This window comes from Neovison vison, chromosome 6 (assembly GCF_020171115.1).
Source record: "Neovison vison isolate M4711 chromosome 6, ASM_NN_V1, whole genome shotgun sequence".
Lineage (NCBI taxonomy): Eukaryota > Metazoa > Chordata > Mammalia > Carnivora > Mustelidae > Neogale > Neogale vison.
This window is the reverse complement of record NC_058096.1, coordinates 177,905,321-177,932,074: the sequence shown is the minus strand read 5'-3', so window position 1 is coordinate 177,932,074 and position 26,754 is coordinate 177,905,321. Positions and strand designations below refer to the sequence as shown.

At 39.4% G+C, this 26,754-nt stretch overlaps 1 protein-coding gene across 1 annotated transcript in view; it reads right to left on the bottom strand.

Moving 5' to 3' along the window:
- The window catches only part of SUMF1 (sulfatase modifying factor 1), a 106,795-nt gene extending 83,891 nt beyond the window's left edge, over positions 1 to 22,904 (bottom strand). Inside the window, exons 1-2 of the mRNA XM_044253120.1 lie at positions 22,630 to 22,904; positions 2,894 to 3,067 (exon numbers count right to left, since the gene is read on the bottom strand). Of these exons, the coding sequence (XP_044109055.1) occupies positions 2,894 to 3,067; positions 22,630 to 22,899 (444 nt within the window). The 5' untranslated portion in view covers positions 22,900 to 22,904. The remainder of the gene's footprint in view (positions 1 to 2,893; positions 3,068 to 22,629) is intronic.
- Positions 22,905 to 26,754: the final 3,850 nt, after the last annotated feature.

Sequence of the window (26,754 nt, the reverse complement as noted above, 5' to 3'; positions counted from 1 at the left end):
CTTTGAGATACACTGACCTACTGACAGACAACCTCCTTCAATCTCACTGCTATAATGACCAGCAGCATGCACTTCAAATGACCATCCCATCTCCACCTCCATCCAGGCCAGTCCTGTCCTCACTAGATGATATGAACTGCTTACTGGATTCCTGTAGTTCAGGCCTTACAAAAACACCTCGAACTCCTTTCCCTGATCAGAGCGTATCATCTTCTTTTCACCCATGCTCTTCCTCCTCTTTCCTTTGTGGAAAAGTGCCTAAGCACCCAAACCATCCCTTCATCCAAGAACAAATTCCAAACATGTTGCTCTGTTTGGGCAGCCTGAGTATGAACTAAATGACAGAAATACAAGGTCAGTATTAGGTAAGCACAGTCCCTGTCTTAATAGCACTTACATGTGGGGGCACAGACAAAACTCAAGTCAAAGAAAGGATGGAAGAAAATACTTATAACTTTACTTGACCTTGTAAGGTAAAAAGTATCAAGAAAAGCCTCTCTTCAATAGCGTGGGGAGAAGAGGTCTCCTTGAGAAGGGGCCATTCAGCTGCAATGACTCAGAATGAGAAGGAATCAGCCATAGTAAAAGGGAGATGCGCATGGGGAGAAGGAAATTCCGAGCAGGGCAGGGATATGAGCGGAGACCTCAAGCTGGAAAAGAACGCTGAGTTTTCAAGGAATCGAAACAAGACCAGCTGGGCTTGAACATGGTAAGTGGAGTATAATATAAAATAAAGTTGGAGAGATAGAAAAAACTGTGAAGTATACTAAAAATATGAAACATTTATCCAAAGTAAGAGTTCTTAACACTTTTTGTACCCTGAACCCTCCTGGCAGTATGGTGAAGCTTAGGGGCCTCCTTCTCAGAATGAAATGTTTAAATGTTTCAATACATAAATAAATGTTTTCTTTTATGAAGAAAACCAGCTATCTCAAAATAGTAATAAATTTATAGTATAGCAATATATACATGCTCTTTATTAATATATTAAATAAGATCTAGTGGAAGGTCTCAAAATTATCATTTCTAAAGGAAGGATGAATGCAAACAATATTTCAAGATATCTACAATAACAATAACATGACAAAAAATGGTTGTGATTTCTACTGGTGACAAAGTTATAAATACTGCTACTATTACTGTCATCTGTCTCATAACTGAAGGAAATGCCATACTTGAGTGAAAGGGTAGTAAAAAGCCAGATGTCGTTCTTCCCCATCCACATTCCTGAATGCCCTAAATTCTGTTTATTCTGTCTTCTTTACGAAGAACCCTAGTCTGAGGGAAGCTTGTCTTTTCACTTAAGTAGACTACCTAGGAGACTGACCTAAAAGGATCCTTATGAAACAAAAAGAAGAGGGTCTTCTGCTTACTATAAACAGGCACAAAAGAGAAAACTGCTTTGTATATTTTAGGAAATTCCGAAGAAATGTGATGCTGCAAAACAAAATTTGAACACATTTTTGCTTTCAGCAATTACTTTTTTATTTAAAAGGAAAAAAAATGTCGTTTTGAGAGCCAGGTGGGGGGAAATAAAACAAGGATTCCACAAACTGAAGGCAAAGGTAAAGTCCTTTGGTGAGAGAAAATGACAAGCCTACAAAACAGTGTATTTTATCTTATTCTATTTTATTTTATTTTAAAGATTTTATTTATTTTATTTGACAGACAGAGATCACAAGCAGGCAGAGGCAGGCACAGAGAGAGGAGGAAGCATGCTTCCCACTGAGCAGAGAGCCCGATGCGGGGTTTGATCCCAGAACTCTGGGATCATGACCTGAGCCGAAGGCAGAGGCTTTAACCCACTGAGCCACCCAGGCGCCCCTCTTATTTTATTTTTTAAAGATTTTATTTATTTGACAGAGAGAGACACAGTAAGAGAAGAGAACACAAGCAGGGGGAGTGAGAGAGGGAGAAGTAGGCCTCCAGCTGAGCAGGGAGCCCAATGCGGGGCTTGATCCCAGGACCCCAGGATCATGACCCAAGGCAAAGGCAGACGCTCAATGACTGAGCCACCCAGGCACCCCCAAAACAGTATATTTTAGACACTTAGAGAAAGTTTCATAAACTAAAAAGCCCCCTTCTTCTTACTCCCTTTTAGAAGAAACATCAAAAAGAAGAAGAAGAAGAAGAAGAAACATCCATTTGCAGAACCTTGCTTTGGGATTCAGTGACAAGAGAATAACTTGGAATTGCTACAGGAAAGTTTATGAGTTGTCAGCATTAAAATAAAACCACAGGAGTGCCTGGGTAGCTCAGTCAATTGGGTATCTGAATCTTGATTTCAGCTCAGGTCATCATTTCAGAGTCATGAGATCGAGTCCCACATCAGGCTCTGCACAGGACATGGAACCTGCTTAAGATTCTCTCGCTCCCTCTCCCTCTCAACCCCCACCAACCACACGTTCATTCTCTCTCTCTCTCTCTCTCTCTCTAAAACAAAAGAATAAAAGAAAAAACCACAAAATTGAAAAGCTATACTTTTCCATCTATTGCTTAAGGAAATATGTAATGCTTCTTGAACAACCAAAGTGTAATTTTTAGAGAGGAAAAAGTGGCCTTACTTTAGATCCTATCTGCTATGTCAAAAAGCCTAAGAAGACAGTGGCACTCTCTGGTATATTAAAGCATAATGGTTAGAAAAGAGACCCTGGCATCTCACTAGCCAGGCTTGAGTCCCAGCTCCACCACTAGCCAGCTGGGCAACTCAGGGCAAGTATCTTTTCTAATCCTCAGTTTGCTACCTGAAAAATAACCGGCCTCCTCGGGTTGCTATGAGAACTGGATGAAATATATATAAGCTGCAGAGCACAGTACTGGGCACATAATAAAAAAAATGGTTAATCAACATTAGAAAAGAACAAGTTCTTCCTTCCCATCCCAACCCTATTACCTCTGTCAAATAGCCAGTTGAGTTCACAAACTTCTCAAATTCAGCATTACTGACTTCATAGGCATCCATGTAAAAGGCATCGATAGCAACTCTCCTGGCAGGTGCTTCCCCATCTTGCTTTATCTGAGGATCATCTGTGCCCATTGTAAACACTCCGGCGGGGATGAGGACCATCTGCAGCGAAAGGGAAGACGGAGAGTCATGCCGTCACAGCCAAAGTGGACCTGTTTCAAGGGCAGAGTGCCTAGCACACAGTAAGCACCCAAAAGTTATTACATACCCACCACAGAAATCACTGCACAATCAGTAAAATCACTCCACACACCCATGAAAGGGAAGGATTAGTCTCAAAAAGAAATGAGAATTCTTGCTATGCCTGGCGGGCTCAGTTGGAAGAGCATGTGACTCTTGATCTATGGGTCACAAGTTCAAGACCCACATTGTGTGTAGAGATAAATAAATATTAAAAAGGAAGGAAGGAAGGAAGGAAGGAGGGAGGGAAAGAGGAAAGAAGGAAGGGCGGGCTCGCTCCTGGGTGGCTCAATCTGTTAAGCATCTGCCTTTGGCTCAGGTCAAGATCTCGGGCTCCTGAGATCAAGCCCCATATTAGGCTCCCTGCACAGTGAGGAGCCTGCTTCTCCCTCTCCCCTTGCTGCTTCCCTTGCTTGTGCTTTCTCTTGCTCTCACTCCTGCTCTCTATTAAATAAATAAATAAAATCTTAATTTAAAAAAAAAAGAAAAGAAAAGAAAGAAATGAAAATCCTCTTGGCAAGTAGTTCTTTAGTCCAAACTCTACTTGATACATGCCATGGAAACAGGTCTGGAACAACAGTCACCAAGCTGCTGATGGCTCGAGTACAAAGGCAAGGAGATATTCTACTTCTTTATACATTTGAGTATGTTTTTCCTTTAATATGATCTCATTTCTTGTAATTTCTCATTGAATTACTTTAAAAATCAAATGCAAAAATGCCATATGTAATATTCCTAAAAACCACTGAGTGAATGTGCATCTCCAATGAAACAGAAAATACTTAAATCACTGAAATAGAATATCTAAAAAGTTTAATAAGGGACCATGTCTTATTCTTATTATGTCCTTGTCCTTAATTGATTCCTTATTAAAACTCTAACTGCAATTACTTTGCTCCTATATACTGTCTCACATAAACTCTAAACTCTAAGAGACCTTGGATTGCCTTGTTCATATCTGTATTTCCAGCACTAAATATAATGCCTAGGATTGCACCAAAAATATTCAGTTAAGAAATGTAGGCCTATGCTCAACATCATGACTTGTTAGGGAAATGTAAGTAAAAACTAAAAAGAGATTCTCCTTCATGCCCACTAGCATGGCTATAACCCAAAACATGGACAATAACAGGTGTTGACAAGGGATTGGAACCTTTATACATTACTGGTAAGAATGTAAAACGATGCAGCTGCTTTAGAAAACAGTCTCTTGGTTCTTCAAAAATCTAAATAAAGCATCACCATATGATACAATTTTACTCCTAGATATATATCCAAGATAAATGAAAACAAACATCCATGAAAAAAATTTCTTCAAATGTTCATAGCGGTAATATTCAGAATAGTCAAAAAGTGGAAACTCAAAAGTCCATCAAATGACAGATAAACAAAATGTGGTATATCCACTAAATGAAATATTATTCAGCCATAAAAAGGAATGAAGTAACAATACATATTACGATATGGATGAACCTTGAAAACATTATGCTAAGTGAAAAAACCTACTCATAAAAGGCCACATATTATATGAGTCCATTCATATGAAATGCCCAAAACAGATAAATCCAAGGAGATTAGTGGTTGCCAGGGGTTGGAGGGGGAAAAAAATGAGGAATGACTGCTAATGGATATAGGGTTTTGGGGGCGGGTGCTGGAATGCTCTGGAATTACTGATGATGGTTGTGACACCTTGTGAATGAGCTGGGAAACACTGAGTTGTTCAAGTTATAAGGCTGAATTTTATGTTATGTCATTCTATCTTAATTTTTTTAAAAAAGAACACAATCATACCATCTGTAGACACAGTATCTTACTTTCTAATGAGCTGAGTGAAAAAACAATTCATTGACCTCCCAGCAGCATAAGAATTGTGAAGTCTCTAATCTATAAAATAAGAGTTCAAATTGAGGAAGGAAAAAAAGAAAGCCAAAGAGACAAAACTAGTTGGAATAAAAAGGAAGAATGTGACTTATCAATAACAGCAGAAGACCTAGAAAAACAAGATTAAAAGAAACAAAGTAGCAATCAACAATCACTGAATCCTACTATTTCCATTGACTTCCATTACTAGTGACTGTCTTTAATTCTGTGCATCTATTTCCCAATGAAACTGGAGCTCTTTTTCTATGGCATATGGGTAATAAATGTCTTATTATTTGTCCAATGTATTACTACGGGGCTCAATCCCAGTATCCTCGGATCATGACCTGAGCCAAAGGCAGAGGCTTTAACCCACTGAGCCACCCAGGCGCCCCTCATTCAACAAATATTTAAGTACCTACAGAACTTTCTGAAATGTCAGCCCTTGGAATCCAATGTAACTTATTACAGCTTTGTTTTTAACAGAAAAAGGCTGGCAATAAACTAAATGCCCATAAGTAGTGGAAAGGTTAAATAAATTGTGGGCTATCCACACAACAGAAAATTAAACAGCCATAAGAAAAGGAAATTTATGACATTTATAAATATAGAGTAAACATAGTCAATTAAACACTTATAAAAGCTAGTATGAAGGTTCAAAGACAAAAGTAGTGAAAACAACTCATAACAAGAATTAGTTAAGGGATAAGTTAGATTAAAAGATATATAAAGAAATATCAAAAACACGAAACATGGCAGCAGGGAGTAAAAATATTAAGCCTTAGAATGCAATCAAACCTAAATTATCTACATAAAAGTGGGCTGTTATAGATCTAAGATGTTATGTGTAAACCTCATGGTAATCACAAAGGGAAAACCTATAGTAAATATACAAAGGATAAAGGAAAAGGAATATAAGCATACCACTAAAAAAAGCCATCAAATCACAAAGAAGGAGAGCAAGAGAGTAAAAGATGAACAGAAAGACATAACCGAAAAAGCCAGAAAATAGTGAACAAAATGGCAGTAAGTACATACCTATCAATAATTATTTGAAATGTAAATGGACTAAGTTCTCCAATCAAAAGACATAGAGTGGCTGAATAAATTAAAAACAAGACCCATCTCTATGTAGTCTACTAGACGCTAACCTAAAAATATAAGGACACACAGAGACTGAAAGTGAAGGGAAGCAGAAAGATACTCCATGAAAATGGAAACCAATAGGAAGCTGGAGTAGCTATACTTATATCAGACAAAACCAACTTTAAAATAGAGACTACAAGGGCGCCTGGGTGGCTCAGAGGGTTAAGCCTCTGCCTTTAGCTCAGGTCATGATCTCAAGGTCCTGGGATGGAGAACCACATCAGGCTCTCTGCTCAGCGGGGAGCCTGCTTCTCTCTCTCTGCCTGCCTCTCTGCCTACTTCTGATATCTGTCTGTCAAATAAATAAATAAAATCTTTAAAAAAATGAAAAAATTTAAAAAATTAAATAGAGACAACAATAAAAACAAGGAGAACTACATAATGATAAAGGGACCAACACAACAAAAGGATTTAACATTTGGAAAAATTTATGTAGCCAATATAGGAGCACCTAAATAAATAAACCAATATTTCCCTAGAGGGAAAAACAGACAGCAACACAATAATAACTGGGGACTTCATATCCCACTTACATCAATGGATAGATCACCCAGACATAAAATCAACAAGGAAAGAGCAACCTTAAACAACATGTTAGACCAGATGAACTTAACAGACATATACAGAACAACCCAACCAAAAGCAAAAGAAATACATATTCTTGTCAAATGCACACGGAACAGTCTCCAGGACAGATCACATGTTAGACCACAAAACAAGTCTTAATAAATTTAAGAGGACTGAAATCATATCAAGCATCTTTTCCAAGCACAAAAGATGTGAAACTAGAAATCAATTCCACAAAGAAAATGGGAAAATTCACAGATAGAGGAAAATTAAACAATTTGCCACCAGCCAATCAAGAAATCAAAGAAGAAATTTAAAAAAAATTTAATACAATGAGACAAACAAAAATGGAAATAAATCAAAATTTATGGGATGCGGCAAATAAAGTCTAAGAGAAATTCAGAGCATTAAATACCTATCTTAAAAACTGGTTCTCTGAAAAGATAAAAATGATAAATCTTTAGCTAAGTCTCACCAAGAAAAAGAGAGGTTAGTCAAATAAACAAAACCGGAAATGAAAGAAGAGATATTAGAAGTGATACCACTGAAATAAAAGAGATCATAAGAAACCACGACGAGGGGTGCCTGGGTGGCTCAGAGGGTTGGGCTTCTGCCTTCAGCTCAGGTCCTGATCTCCGGGTCCTGGGATCAAGCCCCGCATCGGGCTCTCTGCTTGGTGGGGAGACTGCTTCCCCTCTCTCTTTGCCTGCCTCTCTGCCTACTTGTGATTTCTCTGTCAAATAAATAAATAAAATCTTTAAAAAAAAAAGAAAGAAAGAAATTAACCATGATGAATAATTATATGCCAAAGAATTGGACAACCTAAAAGAAACAGAAAAATTTCTAGCAACATACAACCTACCAGACTGAATCATAAAGAAAGAGAAAATCTGAACAGACTGATTACTACCAAGGAAATGGAATTGGTAATCAAAAACTTCCCAACAAACAAAAATCCAGAACCAGAAGCCTTTCACTGATGAATTCTACCAAACATTCAAAGAAGAATTATAACCAATTCTCAAACACTTCCAAAAAACTGAAGAGGAGGAAGTGCTTCCAAACTCATTTTATAAGGCCAGCATTATCCTAACACTGAAAGCAGACAGGATGCTGCAAGAATAAGAAAGTATAGGCCAATACCTATGATGAACATAGACACAAAAAATAATAGCAAACTGAATTCAACAATACATTAAAGGATTATATACCATGATCAGGTGGGATTTATTCCTGGATGAAAATCTGGTTCAATATCCACAAATCAGTCAATGTGATAGATGACATTAACAAAATGTATGATAAAAACCATATGATCACCTCAATAGATGCTAAAAAGCATATGACAAAATTCGACATCCATTTATGATAAAAACTCAAATAAACTGGGTATAGACAGAATGTACCTCAACATAATAAAGGCCATATATGTCAAGTCTACAGCGAACATCATACTCAATGGTAAAAAGCTAAAAGCTTTTCCTTTGAGATCAGGAATAAGACAAGAATCCCCATTTTTGCCACTTTTATTCAATTTAATACTGGATGATTTATCCAGAGTAATTAGATGAGAAAAAGAAATAGAAGACATCCAAATTGTAAAGAAGAAGTAAAAATGTCACCGTGTGCAGATGACATATATAGAAAACCACAAAGACCCCACCAAAAAACTGTTGAACTAATCAATACCCCAAAAAAAGCCTGTTACATTTCTATACATTAATAACCAACTATCAGAAATACAAATTAAAACAATCACATTTATGATTCCATCAAAAATAATAAAATATCTAGCAATAAATTTAACCAAGGAAGTGAAAGACCTGTATACATAAAACACCACATTAAGGAAAGAAACTGAAGACAACACAAATCACTGGCAAGATATGTCATACTCATAGATTGGAAGAATTAATATTTTTAAAGCATCCTTATGATCCGATGCAATTCCTATCAAAATTCCACTGGCATTTTTCACAGAAATAGAAGAAACCCTAAAATTTGTATGGAACCAAAAAGACTGTGAACAGCCAAAGCCATCTTGAGAAAGAAAAACAAGTCTATAGACATTATGCTCCCTGATTTCAAACAATATTACAAAGCCAAAGCAATGTAAACAGTATGGCACTGGCATGAAAACAAACAACAAAACAGAATAGTGGGCCCAGAAATAAGTCCATGCATACATGATCAATAAGTTTGCAACAGAAAGGCCAAGAATATCAAATAGAAAGAACAGTCTCTTCAACAAATAGTGTTGGAAAACTGGACAGCCACATTCAAAAGAATGAAACTAAACCACTATCTTACACCATACACAAAAATTAACTCAAGGGGCACCTGGGTGGCTCAGTCGTTAAGTGTCTGTGTTTGGCTCAGGTCATGATCCCAGGGTCCTGGGATGGAGCCCCGAATCAGGCTCCCTGCTCAGCAGAAGTCTGCTTCTCCCTCTCCCACTCCCCCTGCTTGTGTTCTCTCTCTCGCTGTGTCTCTTTGTGTCAAATAAATAAATAAAATCTTTTTTTAAAAAATTAACTCAAAATGGTTTAAAGACAATCTGAGGGTTTTGAAGGGGCGGGGGGTGGGAGGTTGGGGGAACCAGGTGGTGGGTATTAAGGAGGGCACGTATTGCATGGAGCATTGGGTGTGGTGCAAAAACAATGAATTCTGTTACGCTGAAAAGAAACTTTTAAAAAATAGATTAAAGACTTGAACATAAGACCTGAAATCATAAAACCTCATAAGCAGTAAGCTCCTTAACACAGGCGCTAGTGATGAAACTTTGAACCGAACACCAAAAGTAATAAAATAAAAAATGAGCAAATGGGGCTATACCAAACTAAAAATCTTCTATACAGCAAAGGAAACTATCATCAAAATAAAAAGGCAACCTAAGGAAGGATAGACATTTTTTGCAAAACATGTATCTGATGAGGAGTTAATATTCACAATGTATAAAGAACTCATAGAACTCAACAGCAAAAGAACCAAAAAACAAAAAACAACTCTGATTAACAAATGGGCAGGAGATCTGAACAGACATTTTCCCAAAGAAAACATACAGATAGTCAAAAGGTGTGAAAGGATACACAACATCATTATTATCACAGAAATGCAAATCAAAACCACAATGAGATAGCACCTCACACCTGTCAGAATGGCTATTATCAATATGCCCCAAATCTGTTACAGTGGCTACTATCAATAAAACAAGAAGTAACAAGTGTTGGCAAGAATGTGGTTAAGAGAAACCCATGTGTACTGTTAGTGAAAATGTAAATTAGTGCAACCACAATGGAATACAGCATGGAGGCTCCTCAAAAAGTTAAAAAAATATTATTTAAAAAACTACCACATAATTCAGAAATTTCACTTCTGGGTACTTACCCAAAGATAACTAAAACACTAGTACAAAACACTATTACACTAGTACAAAAACACTAGTACAAAACACTAGTCTTTTTCTTTTTAAGATTTTTTTTTTAATTTAACAGAGAGAGAGATTACAAGTAGGCAGAGAGGAAGGCAGGGGGGGGTGGGGGGAAGCAGGCTCCCTGCTGAGCAGAGAGCCCAATGCAGGGGCTCGATCCCAGGACCCTGAGATCATGACCTGAGCTGAAGACAAAGAGGCTTAACCCACTGAGCCACCCAGGCGCCCCACAAAACACTAGTTTGCACTAGCACCTCAATGTTCAATGTAGCACTATTGACAATAGCCAAGCCATGAAAACATCCTAAGTGTCCATGAATGGATGAACAGATGAAGAAATTGTGGTGTGGGGACGCCTGGGTGGCTCAGCTGGTTAAGTGTCTGCCTTCAACTCAGGTCATGATCCTTGGGTCCTGGGATTGAGCCCTATGTTCGGCTCCCTGAACAACAGGGAGTCTGCTTCTCCCTTTCCCTCTACCCCTCCCCGCCTCATGCTCTGTCCCTCTAATAAATAAAATATATTTTTTTAATTGCGGTATGTATGTAAGTATGTATATATGTGTGTATAAATATATGTCCTTTTAAATCATATGCATCATATATATATATCATTCAATCATAAAAAAGAATGAAGTCTTGCCATTTACAACATGGATGGACTTTGAGGGCATTATGCTAAGTAAATAAGTCAGAGAAGACAAACAAATAGATCTCTGTTCTGTGTGGAATCTAAACAAACAAAAACCAAGCTCAGAGATACAAAGAACAGATTGGTGGTTGCCACAAAAAGGGGTGGGGGAGAGGAAGAGGTTAAAAAAAAAAAGTGGTAGGGCACCTGGGTGACTCTATTGGTCAAGCAGCTGCCTTTGGTTCAGGTCATTATCCCAGAGTCCTGGGATTGAGTCCCACATCTGGCTCCTTGCTCAGCAGGGAGCCTGCTTCTCCACTACCTGCCGCTTCCCCTCTCTCTGTGTCAAAGAAATAAATAAAGCCTTAAAAAAATTTTTTTTAAACTGGTCAATTATATATTAAAAAGAATTTTTTTTAATAAAAAATATTTTTTTAAAAGATTGGTCAGCTCCAGAAAGGCATGGCTTTTTATTTCTCTAAAAAAATACCGTGTACTTTTTGTCAGTTCTATAAGGAATCAGGTGGAGACCCAAGTTAACCAGTACAATATTTCAAATTTATTCTAGTGATGTTTTTAGTACATCTTATAGATCACTGCTTGGACTAGTCAGAGCATAAGGCTGTTTTTGTTATTGTTCTTGTTTTACGAGGAGAATGAAAACAACTTTACTACACTATCTAAAACCTAAAATCCTTTTTAGTTATAACAAATATTTTAAAAATTGTTAAATATATTGCTTAATAAACTGTAAGCTAAAGATCCTTGTAACCCCCCTCCATGAAAATATCTTGTTAGTCACTCCAAAAGCCCTTCCTATGCCCATCTTGAACACAAATCCTCCCCCTCACCAAAGAGAAAAACCACTGCCCCAACTCTAACTTATTTTTAAGATATAATGGATTATAAGACATTATATTAGTTCCAGGTATACAACATAATTCAATATTTATATATTTTATGAAAAGATCAACACAAGCCTAGTCAATATTCACTACCACAGTTAAACTGTTTTCTTGTGATAAGAACTTTTATTATTAACATAAATTGTATTATTTGTTTCAGGGGTACAGGTCCATGATTCACCAGTCTTACACAACACAAAGTGCTCACCACCACACATACCCTCCCCAATGCTGTGATAAGAACTTTTAAGATCTCTTTTAGCAACTTTCAAATATATAATATTATTAACTACAGTCACCACACTGTACTATCCTCACTTTTATATATTGTTACCTTATTTTATTTGCACTTTTATTTAACTCTGCATCCTTAAACATTATAGTTTTTATTTTTTCAGTGTTCCAATATTCATTATTTATGCACCACACTCAGTGCTCCATGCAATACGTGCCCACCATAATACCTACCACCAGGTTCACCTAATCCCCAGTCCCCTCCCCTCAAAACCCTCAGTTTGTTTCTCAGAGTCCACAGTCTCTCATGCTTCCGATTTCCCCCAACTCACATTTCCTTTCCTTCTCCCAATGTCATTATAGTTGTTATGGTTTTTCTTTTTTTGTAAAATATGGCATTTAAGAATCTTAATCTATAGGTTCCCCCATTACCTCTTTTTTCCCTTGCAATTTATCTGTTGAAGAAACTGGGTCATTTGTCCAAGAGAGAATCCCACAGTCAAGATTTTTGTTAACTGCAACTTTATAATGTAGTTTATCATTATACCCTGTCCTCTGTACCTCCTGAAAATTGATAGCTGAATCTGGAAGCTTTATCAGATTCAGGTTTGGTTTGGGGGGAGTAAGGCTCCTCTGTAGATGGGGTGGTCTTCCTCATCAAGAAGCAAGGAAAGTATGGGTTACTCTCTTCTGATGCTAGCAGCCATCGAAGTTCAATTCATCATGGGTTGCAAAATGATATTAGAATTCTATCACATCTTCATTTATTGCTGAAATGCTTCTATAGAGAAACTTCTCCTACTCAGTTATTTAGCTACTAAGTGGTATATTCATGGGAAAGGCAAGATAAATTCTTGACTCTTTCCCCTTATTTACCAGCTTTCAAAAAAAAAAGAGCCAGTTCCCAAGAATAATCCCAAGATGACGAAAACAAAACAAAACAAAAAATAAAACTGGGAAAGGGGTCAGGCTGTGCACTATCTCCATATCTGGCAAAACACTGGATCTGCAAATAGTGTTACCCAACCAAAGGAAAGGTATTAATACAAGACAGGGTCTGATGAGACTCTTCTTACTAGAACAATGCTGCCCTTCATAATCCCCAGTCACTGTGGTCGCTAACCAGTATCAGGACTCCCACAATTCCATAAGCCCTCAAGATCTTTCCAACAAGTCATAATATGCTCAAGTTAGCAAGAAGGAATTCATGGTAGTTGCCCTCAGTCCACTTCATTGGATGCAGCATTCAGAATTCACAGCAGGGGGAACTAGCATCAGAAGCAGATAAATCAGGGGACAGAGCCTGTGTACATTACCAGAAATGCCAGTGATTGGAAAATTTCTGCTTTTATGATATAACCAATTCCATGTCTGGATTTATCTCAATCTTGAAAATCTCTTTCCAGTATTATGCTAAATCTTCTTCGCCATCACACATTAATCAGTAAGTGAGTATAAAACTAAAATAGATCATTTGTGACTTAGGCAAATAGATTTCACTGAACTTCTTGAGATAGAAACCAAACTACAAAGAGTTGGGAGTGAGAAGGGGGAAGTGGAAGTAGTTGGTGAAACAGGAGAGAAATGACCTGCTAATTTGAGGGAGTGACCAATCTCAGAGAATGTTTTATTTTTTTTTTAAAGAGAGCACGGGTGGGGAGGAGTAAAGGAAGGGAGGGAGAGAATTTTAAGCACGCTCCACACCCAGCTCAGAGCCCAAGCAGGGCTAGATCTCACAACCTTGAGATCACGACCTGAGCTAAAATCAAGAGTCAAAGGCTCAACCAACTAAGCCCCCCAGAAGCCCTTCAGAGAATGTTTTAAAAGGCAGAGGAACCCAGTGTGTTTTTTGATGAATTGGGGGGAGGGGGGATTAAACAGCCATAAGAAAGGAAAGAGATTGAAAACAAGAAAAAAGACACTTGTTGGGGTGCCTGGGTGGCTCAGTGGGTAAGCCTCTGAGCTGAGCCTCTGCCTCTGGCTCAGGGCATGGTCCCAGGGTCTTGGGATTGAGCCCGGCATCGGGCTCTCTGCTCAGCGGGGAGGCTGCTTCCTCCTCTCTCTGTCTCCGCCTGCCTCTCTGCCTACTTGTGATCTCTGTCAAATAAATAAATAAAATATTTTTAGAAAGAAAAGAAAAAAGACACTTGTAATAAATTAATATGGAGAGAGATTGCCAAGACAAAGAGCTAAAAAGACCAAAGCAAGGCGTACCATAGTAAGCAAGGCATGCTATCATTTATATGAAAAGGAGGTGGAGGAAGAATACAGATTCACCTATTTTTGTATTTGCTTCTATTTGCAGAACAGAGCTCTGGGAAGACATAAAGGAAACTCCTGTAGTGGTTATTTGAGAGGAAGGCTATCAGGTAAATAAAAATTTTTCACTATACACCCTTCTCTAATTTTTTTTCTAAACCATATAAGGACACTGTCTGTTCAAAAAATAAACAGCAAAATAAAGTGTCAATCTGATCATACCACTTACTTACTTAGATTCCTTAGGCATCCCTGTCACCTTTCAGGGTAAAATAAAATATCTAACCACCAAAGCCTAATCTCTCACCGTCTCCCTCACCACATGTACCACCTACACTTTGTCTGTAAATAATCAATATTCAAGATCCCCTCTTCCAGGCCTTTACTGCCTGCATATCTGTCCTCTGGCTGGATCATATGCCCCTCACGTGGGTTCCTCTAATAAATACCTCTATCCATCCTAACATGACACACACATATTTTAATGATGGGTTTTCACTTCCTTAGATCCTAGGCTCTTTGGGAATCACAAATAGAGTTTTCATTTCTATATACCCAAGACTTGGCATGGTGCATAGTTCAGTGTAGACACTAAAAACAAACAAACAAACACAAACAAACAAACAAAAACAACAACAACAAAAAACACCATTGACTGAATGAGTGAGATCATGAATATGATGAGAAATTTGCCACATGAGTTATTCATAATTGCAAAAATTCTTGTTCTAACAGTCCCAGACATGGATAGCATGTTTGCATTGTAGTGAAACCTGTTTAAAAGACTCTGTGCGAGGACTGAACTAGGTTCACACATTATTCTGATTACCCTCCAAATGTCTGAGACACAGGGTTCCTCAGTCCTTAGAAGTCAGAATTTTAAGCAGCTCTGCAGAGAAGCAGAAACATAGAAGACTTCAGACAAAAGCTTTGAGTGTAGTTTTAACATGATTATGAAAATGATCTAATCCAAGGTTTCATAAAGGACTTAAAGCTAAAAAAAGCTTGCCAGCAGCAGACAAGTAGGTCCTACTCTGAGAACAGGTGTTCAGTCCCTGGCATAAAGAGAAGACATACAGAAAACTGTGCCCATTGTGTCTAATCAAGTTTTACAATCGCCTCATTTTTTCCATCCTCTTCTCCCTCGAGGTGAGTACCAGCAATGCTAATACAATCACAACTTCCATTGTGAACTCCTGGCCTACTTTTTTTTTTTTTCCTTCTCCTTCTTTCCTTACCTGTCAGAGATAATCAACACTGAATAAGTCAAGTTTCCATTCTGGAGGCTACAGATAAAAATACCTTGCATTGTTCTGAGTGGATCATAATTTCAATTTACACGAATGAAACGAAGTTTTCTGTCCTGCAAATGTAAAATGTTGTCCTAGTGAAACCCAGAGTACCAGCTGTTTCACCTCCAAGACTCTGAACCATATAGTAAGAACGACTTGAATCAAGTCTTTACTGAAGTTCCAGAGTCAAACAATCCATTCCTTCTTGAAAGTTAAAATCCCCTTTGCTACACCAGTCTGTGCCATTGCCACTCAAGTCAAAAGTATGTAAGTCAAGGTGACTCTACTGCCATTAGAACCGTATTTGGGGGGCACCTGGGTGGCTCAGTGGGTTAAGCGTCCAACCTGTAAGTTCACCTCAGGTCATGATCTCATGAGTCATGGGATCAGCAGGGAGTCAGCATGGGATTCTCTTTCCTTCTGCTGCTCCTTCTCCCAACAGAGAGTGCTCTCACCACCCCCCCCCAAAATAAATGAATACATAGATAGGTAGATATTTGGGCTACACACTCTAGGCAGGTACAGTGGGCATCTATTCCTGGTGCCCACCCAGCCCTTCCTCTTTCCTGTCTTATCAGAACAACTGACACCCCTTTGAAAACCACGTCTTCAACTCTCTACATGGCTCAGGTAGAGCTGGTGACTCTACTCCACCTCCCACGACTCAGGCATGGCCAACTGTGGCATTCTTTTGACCAAAGAAATGTTATTAGGGAGAGGCCCATGACCCAGTTGAAGTTAATCTTAAATCTCTGGCTGGAGCTGGAGAAAAGAACACTCTCTCTTCCAGCTACTTCCTTGGTAAAAAGAGACACTGCCTGAAAATGGAGCAAACATGGAGAAAGAAAAACCTAGGAGACAGACAAAGAGGAAGACCTGTCCAAGGTCCTCAGACTTGGTATCTGGGGCTGGATCTACTCTCAAACTTCCCCACTCTGAGAGTCCATAAATGTCCCCTCTCCTAGTTTTTTTCTGCTTAAGCCAGTTTTGTGTTTTCTTTCACTCACTACTGTGATGTTTTTGTCTTATATACAAAAATGAAATAAACTTACACAAATACTTTTGTGTAGCTCTTCTCCTTTTTCCTTCTTTTCTCTCTTAAATCTAAGATAATACATTAAAGGCTCAGAAGAAAGTGGGGTGAACAAGAGAATCATCTTCTCTGGATCTGTCCATAAACTGCTGCCTTGGCTGTCTGCACAAGGCTTACCCATCGACACCATTCTCCTATGCTAGGGCCTGCAGAGACAGATGCTAATTGTAGATAGAACAGCCTTAAAGTTCCTTCAAGCCCTAGGATTTATGATTCTATTAAGCCTCAGCAGCCTTACCTGTAAAGAGGGGAATAATATCTTTTACTGGATTCTTAGGAGGATAAGATACAGCAAGAGAATTTTACAAAGGTTTCTTTAGAAAGTACCGGATATTCTTTGTTCCCACAGCAGTTTCTCATATTGTATCCACCAAAAAAAGGGAACAGATCATTCAAGAAATTGTTACAGAATGTCTAAAATGTGTAGGACACTGGGCAAGTGTGGGGAGGGGGTGGATATAGAGGTTTATAAAAGTCTAAAAATGCTTCCCATGTAGAATATCAAACAGCTACACATATAACAGGAAAGAAAACATGCAAGTTGCCCTCAGACAGCAATAAAATGTTGTGGGAATTTAGAAACAAGGAAAACCACTTCTTCGAGGCAAGGTTTCATGGAAGAGATGGCATTCAATTCAGTCGTGCCTTGACACTTGGGTAAGCATTACCTAACCTGAAACATTCTCAGATAGGAATTTAGGACTGAAATTACCCAAAAATACAGAGATGGTACACACAATTGAATCATCCCATGATTCTAAATGCCCTTCAAGCAACTGTTTTCAAAGATTCGTGGAAATCAAAACATTTTGCCACCTTGTACAAAATAACCTGTGCAGAAATTGCTAGGATAATTTTCCCATTGAGAATTTTATATATATACATATATACATACACACACACACACACACACACACACATACACTAGAAAAAACTTGAGTAAAATTTTAAAACATCTAAACTTCTTCCCATACAATTTTTACTGCTGTAACTTTCCAGTGAAATTGTAAATTCTTGAGGGCAAAGCCCAATGCTATTTATTTCTTTGTGTACCTCATCTTGCCAAGTGCTCATTAAATGAATTAAAATACAAAAAAAGACTCACAGTTGAAAAGTGTTACATTAAAAAGTGTGAAAAGTGTCACCCCCAGAAACCTTAAATTACTAACATTTCCCAGAACACATCATGCACTTGTACAATGCTTCGTTTGTGCCCATGCTATTCCCATTCTTGGAATGTCCTTCTATCTGTCCTTCTATCCCTAGCATCTGAAAATGTCTCCTTCAAGCCCTAGCTCTAATGTGACCTTTTCTTTGAACCACTTCCTAATTTATACAGGACAAATGAATCATTTTTTCCTCTCCAAGTGCTTTGTTCAACTCCTCCTGTAGTACCATCATTATGGAAAAATGATCCTCATAGGTGATTGTGCATGGAGGGGAAGGGAAACAGGGGGAGAGAGAGAGGAAGTCAGAGGAAGGAGAGAGAGGGAGGGAGTAAGGAAGGGAGAGACACATACCATGAGAGAATATACGCCTACCAGAAGGTAGATGGCAAATGTCTTGAGGGTAGGGCATATGTCTTTTTTTCTCTTCCTTATATCCAAGACATAGGACAGTGCTATAATATTTTTATACCAAATAAACATGTGTTATACTAAATAAACAGAAAATTTTAAAAAATAGATTTCATACAACCCCAATCCAAATCTCAGAAAGTTATTTTATGGATATCAACAAACTGATTCTATGCATATATAAACTGGCAAAAGACCCAGAATGGCCAAGACAATACTCGAGGGGAAAAAAATGATGTTAGAGGACTGATGCTACAACTTGAAGAGTTACTGTAAACTTAACATAATCAAGACAGTGTGCTGGTAAAAAAAACTAAAAGATCAGTGAAATAGCGCAGAGAGCCCAGAAAAAGACCTCCATAAATATGATCAACTGATCTTCAACACAAGGGTGCTTAGGCAATAGAGTGGAACAAAGACCATCTCTTCAACAAATGATGTCAAAACAAAATGGATATCCACATATAAAAATAGTAATAATAATAAGAGACACAGAGCTTCCACCCTTCACAAAAATTAACTCAAAATGGATCAGACCTATATAAATAAAATATAAAATAAAATATAAAATGCAAAATGGTAAAACCCTTAGAAGATAACACAGGAGGAGACCCAGATGACAAGGGGTATGGTGATGACTTTTTACAAACAACATCCACAAAAGAAATTGCTAAGCAAGGTTTAAAATAAAAAATTTCTGCTCTTGAAAAGAGAATGTCAAGAGAATGAGGAGACAAGTCAGACTGAGAAATTTGCAGATGAGACATCTGATAAAGGACTGTTACCCAAAACAAAGAACTCTCGAAATTCAATAGTAAGAAACCAAAACAGTTTGATTTAAAATGGGCCAAAGAGGGACGCCTGGGTGGCTCAGTTGGTTAAGCGGCTGCCTTTGGCTCAGGTCATGATCCCAGCGTCCTGGGATAGAGTCCCACATCGGGCTCCTTGCTCGGCAGAGAGCCTGCTTCTCCCTCTGCCTCTGCCTGCCTCTGTCTGCCTGTGCTCACTCGCTCTCTCTCCCTCTATCCCTGACAATTTAATAAATAAAATCTTTAAAAAAATAAAAAATAAAATGGGCCAAAGACCTTAACAGATACCTCACCAAAGATACAAAGATGGCAAAGATGCTCATTGTATATCAAGCCAAAAATGCAAACTAAAACAACAGTGAGATACCACTACACACCTTAGAATGGCCAAAATCTGGAACAGTGACAACAGCAAATGCTGTTGATGGTGTGGAGCAACAGGAACTCTCATACATTGCTAGTAGGAATGCAAAATGGTAAAACTGCTTTGGAAGACAGTTTTGCAGTTTGCAGAGAGTTTTGCAGTTTCTTAAAAAACTGAGCATACTGTTGCCGTATGTTACAGCAATTGTGTTCCTTGGTATTTATGAAAATATCTGGTACTTATCCAAATACCCATACGCAAATCTGCACACAGGTGATTACAGCAGCTTTATTCCTATCTGCCAAAACTTAAAAACAAGCAGGATACCCTTCAGTAGGTGAGCAGATAAATAAACCGTGGCACATCCAGACAATGGATATTATTCAGAACTAAAAAGAAATTAGCAGGTAAGCTATTAAAAGACATAGAAGAATCTTAAGTGCATATTACCAAGGAAAGAAGGGGTGCCTGGGTGGCTCAGTTGGTTAAGCGCCTGGCTCTTGATTTCCACTCAGGTCATGATCTCAGGGTTGTGAGATCAGCCATGCTTCAGGCACCATGCTGAAAAGGGAGTCTGCCCCTCCTCCAGCAATCACATGTGTCTCTCTCTCCAAAATAAGTAAATAAATTATTTTAAAAAAAAAAACAAAAAACCAGGGCGCCTGAGTGGCTCAGTGGGTTAAGCCTCTGCCTTCAGCTCAGGTCATGATCTCAGGGTCCTGGGATCGAGTCCCGCATCGGGCTCTCTGCTCAGCAGGGAGCCTGCTTCCTCTTCTCTCTCTCTCTGCCTGCCTCTCTACTTACTTGTGATCTCTGTCTGTCAAATAAATAAATAAAATCTTTAAAAAAAAAAAAAACAGGGAAGTCTGGGTGGCTCAGTAGGTTAAGCCACTGCCTTCAGCTCGGGTCATGATCTCAGGGTCCTGGGATCGAGTCCTGCATTGGGCTCTCTACTCAGTGGGGAGCCTGGTTCCCCCTCTCTCTCTGCCTGCCTCTCTGCCTAGGTGTGATGTCTGTCAAATAAATAAATAAATAACGTTTAAAAAAAAACCAAAAAAACAGATCAGACATTACTAGTGGGGACCAAGGGGAAGAATGAAGAGAGGGACACAAAGGACTTTTAGGGGAATGAAAATACTATACTATATGGTATTATAAGGATGGCTATATATCACTGTACACTTGTCCAAACTCACAGAATATAACACCAAGAGTGAAACTTAAGTAAAACTATGGACTTTGGTAATTACGATGCATTAATATAGACTCATCAACAGTAACAAATGTACTATTCTGGTGGAGTATATTGACAACGGTGGAGACTGCATTGTGTGGGGGCAGGAGTATTATGGGAGATTTCTGTACCTTCCTCTACATTTTGTTGTGAACCTAAAAATCCTCTAAAAATTAAGTCTTAAAAAAAAGAAGAAAAAAAATTTTTTAAAGATTTAAGGAAAAAAACACTATCACTACAACCATGCACCTCTCCTGTAATATTGAACTTCTTGAATTCAGAATAAATGTCTAAGTGTCAGAATTAGACCAAAGTCATCTACACATGAACCAAAAAACTTAAAACCAAGAAAATCCTTTTATGAAGTCTTTTGTCTTGACAACAAGGCTACTTGGGGTTCAGTCATTAAGTTGAGTCCTTGAAGGCTTGTGATCTGTGTTCTCAGCAACTGCTAGTTTACTAATAGCATGGGATGCCTCCAAACATTATAGAAAGTGCATTCAAGTGAAAATGAGCACAAAATAAAAACATATAAGGAAGGAAGTAAGGGAGGGTGGGAGAAAGGAAGAAAATGCAAAAACTGGTCAAAAAGGACCCATACAATACCTAGTCTAGACACAAAACCACTCTGAAGAAATGGAAAAAATGTGTATCTTATCAATGTAATTAAAAAGATACTGGCACCCACATCTCATTTTGAAATCAGAAGTTAGAGCATTTAAAATGCAGAATGTTCTGTACTGGCCAGAAGGTTCTAGGGAAAAATTTGATACAGATCAATGTGTAAATGCAGTAAGACATCTACCCTGTTAGTTACCAAGTAGCTAAACAAGACACAGGCCTTTTTTATTTTGAAGTAAGGACATGATTATCCAGTATCACAAAAGGTAGAAAGGAATTAAAATCATGTATGGTCAATACACACTACAAAAATAACCAGGGTTCCCACCAGACAAAAGATAAACACTAATAATGCAGTGCATCCTCTGAGGGTCAAGAAAAATTTAAAAGGCCAAAATTACACAAAATGGAGAAACAAAGAGAATCCCAGCCACCAATTCCCTAACACTATACTAGAGACACAAAGTTATAGTCCTAACCCCTACCACCCTCACTCCCTATTTAGGGAAAGAAACTGGAGATAAGTATCTTTGGTAACTGTAATGTCAGAGCAAAGAGCTACTGTGGTGGCGGCATATGGAAATACTTCAGGGAAAGAAAAAGAAAGAAGTCAGGTACCGTCTGCTGGAGAACATGACCTCTCACCTAAGCCGTGAATATTGTTCAGAATTAAACCACAGGAAAGAAAAGTGGGATTAAAGAAATAAGGAACAAATGTACTCAGTATACAAGGAGGAGCACTACTTTAGGATCAAACATCTTGGTTCTAGTCCCCCTAAATTTTTTCCACAACCATACCAATATGCAAAGTACCTGGAGAGAATGGAGTAATCATTATTACTCATGTTATTATTTATGTATGCTAACAGTTAACACATCCGTGCACTATAAAAGGCACGGATAAATAGCACTAATAAAGCAACTACAGTTGACTTGGTCCTTCCTGTGTGCTAAAGTACTAAGGATAGCAAGATAAATAAGACAAGTTCTTGCCCTCAAGAAAGTCTACTAGGAGAGTCCATCGATTAAAATACCAGAATTTTAAAGACACAGAGACCCACTGTCCTGATTCCTTCAGTTACCACAGGAAGCCAAGACGAAGGAATCTGTAGGCCCTAAAATTAAACGCCCGAGAACCTCAGGAGGAAGAGAGTGGAGTGAGGGTGGAGTGAGGAGGAAATTAGGGTGGAGTAAGGAGGAAATAAGGAGTTGGAGGTAAGAAAAGGAGGGTCAACTGTTCTCAAACCAAATTCCCTAAAGTGCAGGATTAAGTTGACCCCCAACATCCCGCGGATTTTGGAAGCAGAGAGGAGAGGAACTCTTCGTCAAGTAGGATCAGCATGTGCCCAATCTGCGGTGTGGTTATAATCTTTACTTGCCTTCCTGCAAACCGCTTGCCTTGCCCATCCCACCCTGAGCAAGAACCCCGCGGACTCCACCCGCTTTCAGGGAATCAAGAGAGCACCTTGGTGGGCGCGAGCGCCCGCTCTCCCGGGACCTGGCCGGGGGCGTTCGCTTCCCTCGAGTATCGGTGCGCCGCCGCCGAGGCGCCATGGTCCCCGCGCCGCTGGGGAGTGCCACAGCCGCAGGAGCCCGCGAGGGAAGCTGCGCCCGGGCCCGTATTGGCCTCTTCGCCCCCAGCCGCCTCGCGGGGCAGCAAGAGCAGCGGCAGCAAGAGGAGGAAACCGAGCCGGAGGCAGCACCCACCAGCTGGCCCTACTGAGGGCGCAGCCATGTTGTCCCGGGAGCCATGTGACCCGCCAGGTCACGTGGCCGCCCTCCTTAAAGGGCCCAACCCTGGGATGATTTTTGAGGTGGCTTTGGAGTTGCTCTCTCCAATTTTTTCTACATACCTCTCCTTTAGAGCACCTCGCCTTGGCTTCGCTGACTTTAAAACACAGAACCCTACAAAACTCAAGAACCTCCAGATGGTTGTGAGCCCCATTTTTATTTCTTGGTTGAAAAACGATAATCGAATTTGTTGAGCATTTGGTAAATGTTAAGCAGTATGCTAAGCAAACACTTAAATTTTTGAAATCTCATTAAGCCTCACGAGGCTTCACCAAGCAGTTAAATGAATTGCCCAAGGTCACATAGCAAATAAATGTCGAAAACGAGATTTAAACCCAGGGAATCTAACGTAAAACCTGAGTTTGGCCATTATGCTGTACTGTAAGCAATTAAATAAGCTTGCCTTAACAAGAAATAAGGGGAAGATGAACGTGTTGAAAGACTTCTCCAAAGGATACAATTAGGGAAATCCTAGGTACAGCTAAAATAGATACAACAGTGGCCCTCCAACAGTCCCAGACCAGTGAGCATCAGTATCATCCAGAACATGTTAGAAATCCAGTACTTGGAGTGCTTCCGTGGCTCAGCGGGTTAAGCCTCTGTCTTTGGCTCAGGTCGTGATCCCAGGGTCCTGAGATTGAGCCCCACTTTGGTCTCCCTGCTCAATGGGAAGTCCGCTTCTCCCTCTGCCCCTCTCCCTGCTCATTCTCTCTGTCTTTCTCGCAAATAAATAAATCTTAAAAAAAAAAAAAAAATGAAGTACTCAATCAGAATCTGTGAGGAGAGATACAGCAGTCTATGTTGTTTTTTGTTTTTTGTTTTTTTACCAGGCGCCCGGGGGTAATATTTTTTAAAAGAATCCCTACCTGCGTGCGGTGTCTGGGTGGCTCAGTCGGTTAAATGACTGTCTTCTGCTCAAGTCATGATCTCAGAGTCCTGGAATCAAGCCCCACATGGGGCTCCCTGCTCAGCAGGGAGTCGTCTTCTCCCTCAACCAGTCCCCCTGCTCCTGTTCACATGCTTGCTTGCTCTCTCTCTAATAAATGAATAAAATCTTTAAAAATAATAATAATTCCTTTCTTTGAAATATATGTGTTGGAATATATATATATGGATAAAAAGATATGCTGTCAAGACTTTGCTTCCAAAAAGTGGGTGATGAGAGGGTGGGGGTGGCTAGAGATGAAACAGGTTTGGCCTCGATTTGACAATTGTTGAAACTGGTTTATGGGTATCTGGGTGTTTGTTATAATATTCTCTCAACTTTATGTTTTGAATTTTTAAATAATGATACAGGGTGCCTGGGTGGCTCAGTGGGTTAAAGCCTCTGCCTTCTGCTCAGGTCATGATCCCAGGGTCCTGGGATGGAGCCCCATGTCAGGCTCTCTGCTCAGCGGGGAGCCTGCTTCCTCCTCTTTCTCTGCCTGCCTCTCTGCCTACTTGTGATCTCTCTCTCTGTCAAATAAATAAATAAAATATTTTTATAAATAAATAAATAATGAATATAACAAAATCCTTTCCTCGTTGACAATTTCACAGTTTTCCAAGAGTTTTCACACATTTTCTCGTTTGAGATTTTAACCACTTGGCAAGCAACCTACTATTATCATACCCATCTCACAATTGGTGAAGCTAAAAGGTCATTGTTTTAACTACAGTTATATATTTGCTATGGACAATTTAGACTCCAGGGTCTAGGTCAAAGACAGTTATAAGTTTCTCTGCAAATATTCAGTCTCAGCACATGCTGTGTCGGTTGCCCTTCTGAGAACTGAACACCTTAGACTCATGATCCTACTAAGCCATTAGGGTATGACCTCCATCAAGGCAAGGATTCTGCCAATTTTCACCACTGAATCAGCAAAATTAAGCCTAACACATAATAAACACTCAAGTGAACACTTATTGAATTAATGGACAAATGAACTAATGGCAGTAATCATGACCTCTTTCTCTTAAAGGGAAGCAAATGGTTGAGAAAATAATATAGGTTTAAGCATAGAAAGAGCTGTGTTTAAAGCTGCCCACTTGCAAGAGGTATGATAGAGGTAAATTACTTCATCTTTCTGACCCTCTCTTTCTTTATATGTGAAATACGGATAATAATATCACCTTCTTAGAGATTTTATAATGATTAAATGAGTTAAAGAATGTAAAAGGCTTAGCCCAGTGCTTGGAATTGCATAATACCTACAAAAAAAAAAAAAACCCTTTGCTATTATTAGCAATCATTATCCAAGACAAGAACTTTGTAGTTTCTCCAGGAAGTATCAACCTTCTCTGTCAAGCTGTTGAATAATTTCTTATAGGTCACCAACCAAGGAGTAAGTGGAAAATATTGATGAGAAATCCCTAGTTGAGGGCACTTAAGCTAGAAATTAGAGATAAACATACAATTCACCAATCAACTCTGTGTAAATAAGGGCATTTTATCTAGAATCTCTCCTACCCTCTAGCTCCCATTTGAGGTACTTCTGGGGGTCTTCTTGCCCCTTTTATCTAATGAAGCTGGATGAAAAAACCCTCTTCTGGAAAGTGTGTCTGTTTACTAATCAGCAAAGAAGTTACCGTGTCTTCTTCGTGGCACAGAGTGAACAAAGGGAAGATAATAAGGAAAGGAGATCAGAAAGCTAACAGAGGACCAGATGATGGAGGATATGGTAAACTATTACCCTAAGTGAAAGGCAGTACCATTGTGCAGTTTTGAGAAGACACCTCACACTTTTCCTGATAATCAGGGTCAATTTCCCTGGCAAGTTAGAGATTTCTTGCCTACTGGTCTCTGAATGCAAGGAATCTAAAGTACCCTGATGGCAGCCATGACCGTTGTTTCCGTGGGATCCTTGTCTAAAGAAAAAATTCGCTCGCTTGGGGACCAGGACCTCCAACTCAGCAGAGCCCAGAGTTCTAAGGATGGGAGGAATAAAATCCCTAGTGGGTCATTAGGAGTGATAATAAGTGAGACCACTTCTACTACTACTCCTTGATTGCTAAAACCATGTGTATTCTTACCTCTTGGAGACACAGTGCCATGTAGACAGCTCTGTGTGTGTGTGTGTGTGTGTGTGTGTGTGTATTGTGTCCTTAGAGATGACCCCATCTTGCAGACTGTAGCCTCTAAGCTGACGTTTCAGCTGTGCCTTCAGTACCTCATTATTACTCTCCATGAGGACAGCTTGCTTCTGGTTGATGTGATATGGGATAACACCACTGGATCCCATGACCAGAGGCTACCCATGCATTTCCTTCCTTGAAAGGGGCACCCTGCTCAAATGCTATGTTGGTGGGAGTACATATCTGTGGATAAGGCATCCTAGCAGCTCCAAGACAGCAGTGTTGGTAGAGGCTCTTGGAGCCTGAAAGGCATAACTCGGACTTTGTTTATTGCAAAGATTTTTCCATTGTCACCATTTTTCAAGGCCACCCCTGATGCAGTCATCATCCATTTTCAGGTTGCATCCTTATTCTGAGCCCACTCATCCAAAAACTCAGGTTGGGCTTTTTTTTTCCACCTAATTCTGTAGGTCGTAAGAGACCTTCACATAACCCTAGATATGAGTGGAAGGAGGGGCACTGGTGCAATTGTGATCATGTACAGCTTACTTGTGTCATCGAGTCTTGCTTGGACTTGATCTTGGATGTACCATTTCCATTTCATAATGGATTGCTCTTGAGCTTGTCCAACCTTAGGACATGGTAGATCTGGCAGAACCAGTTAAGAATGCAGTTCCAGAGCCATGATTACTTGGTAACCAACAGTTTTATCTCTACCAGGGCTTAGGAGCATGTCAACAGCTGC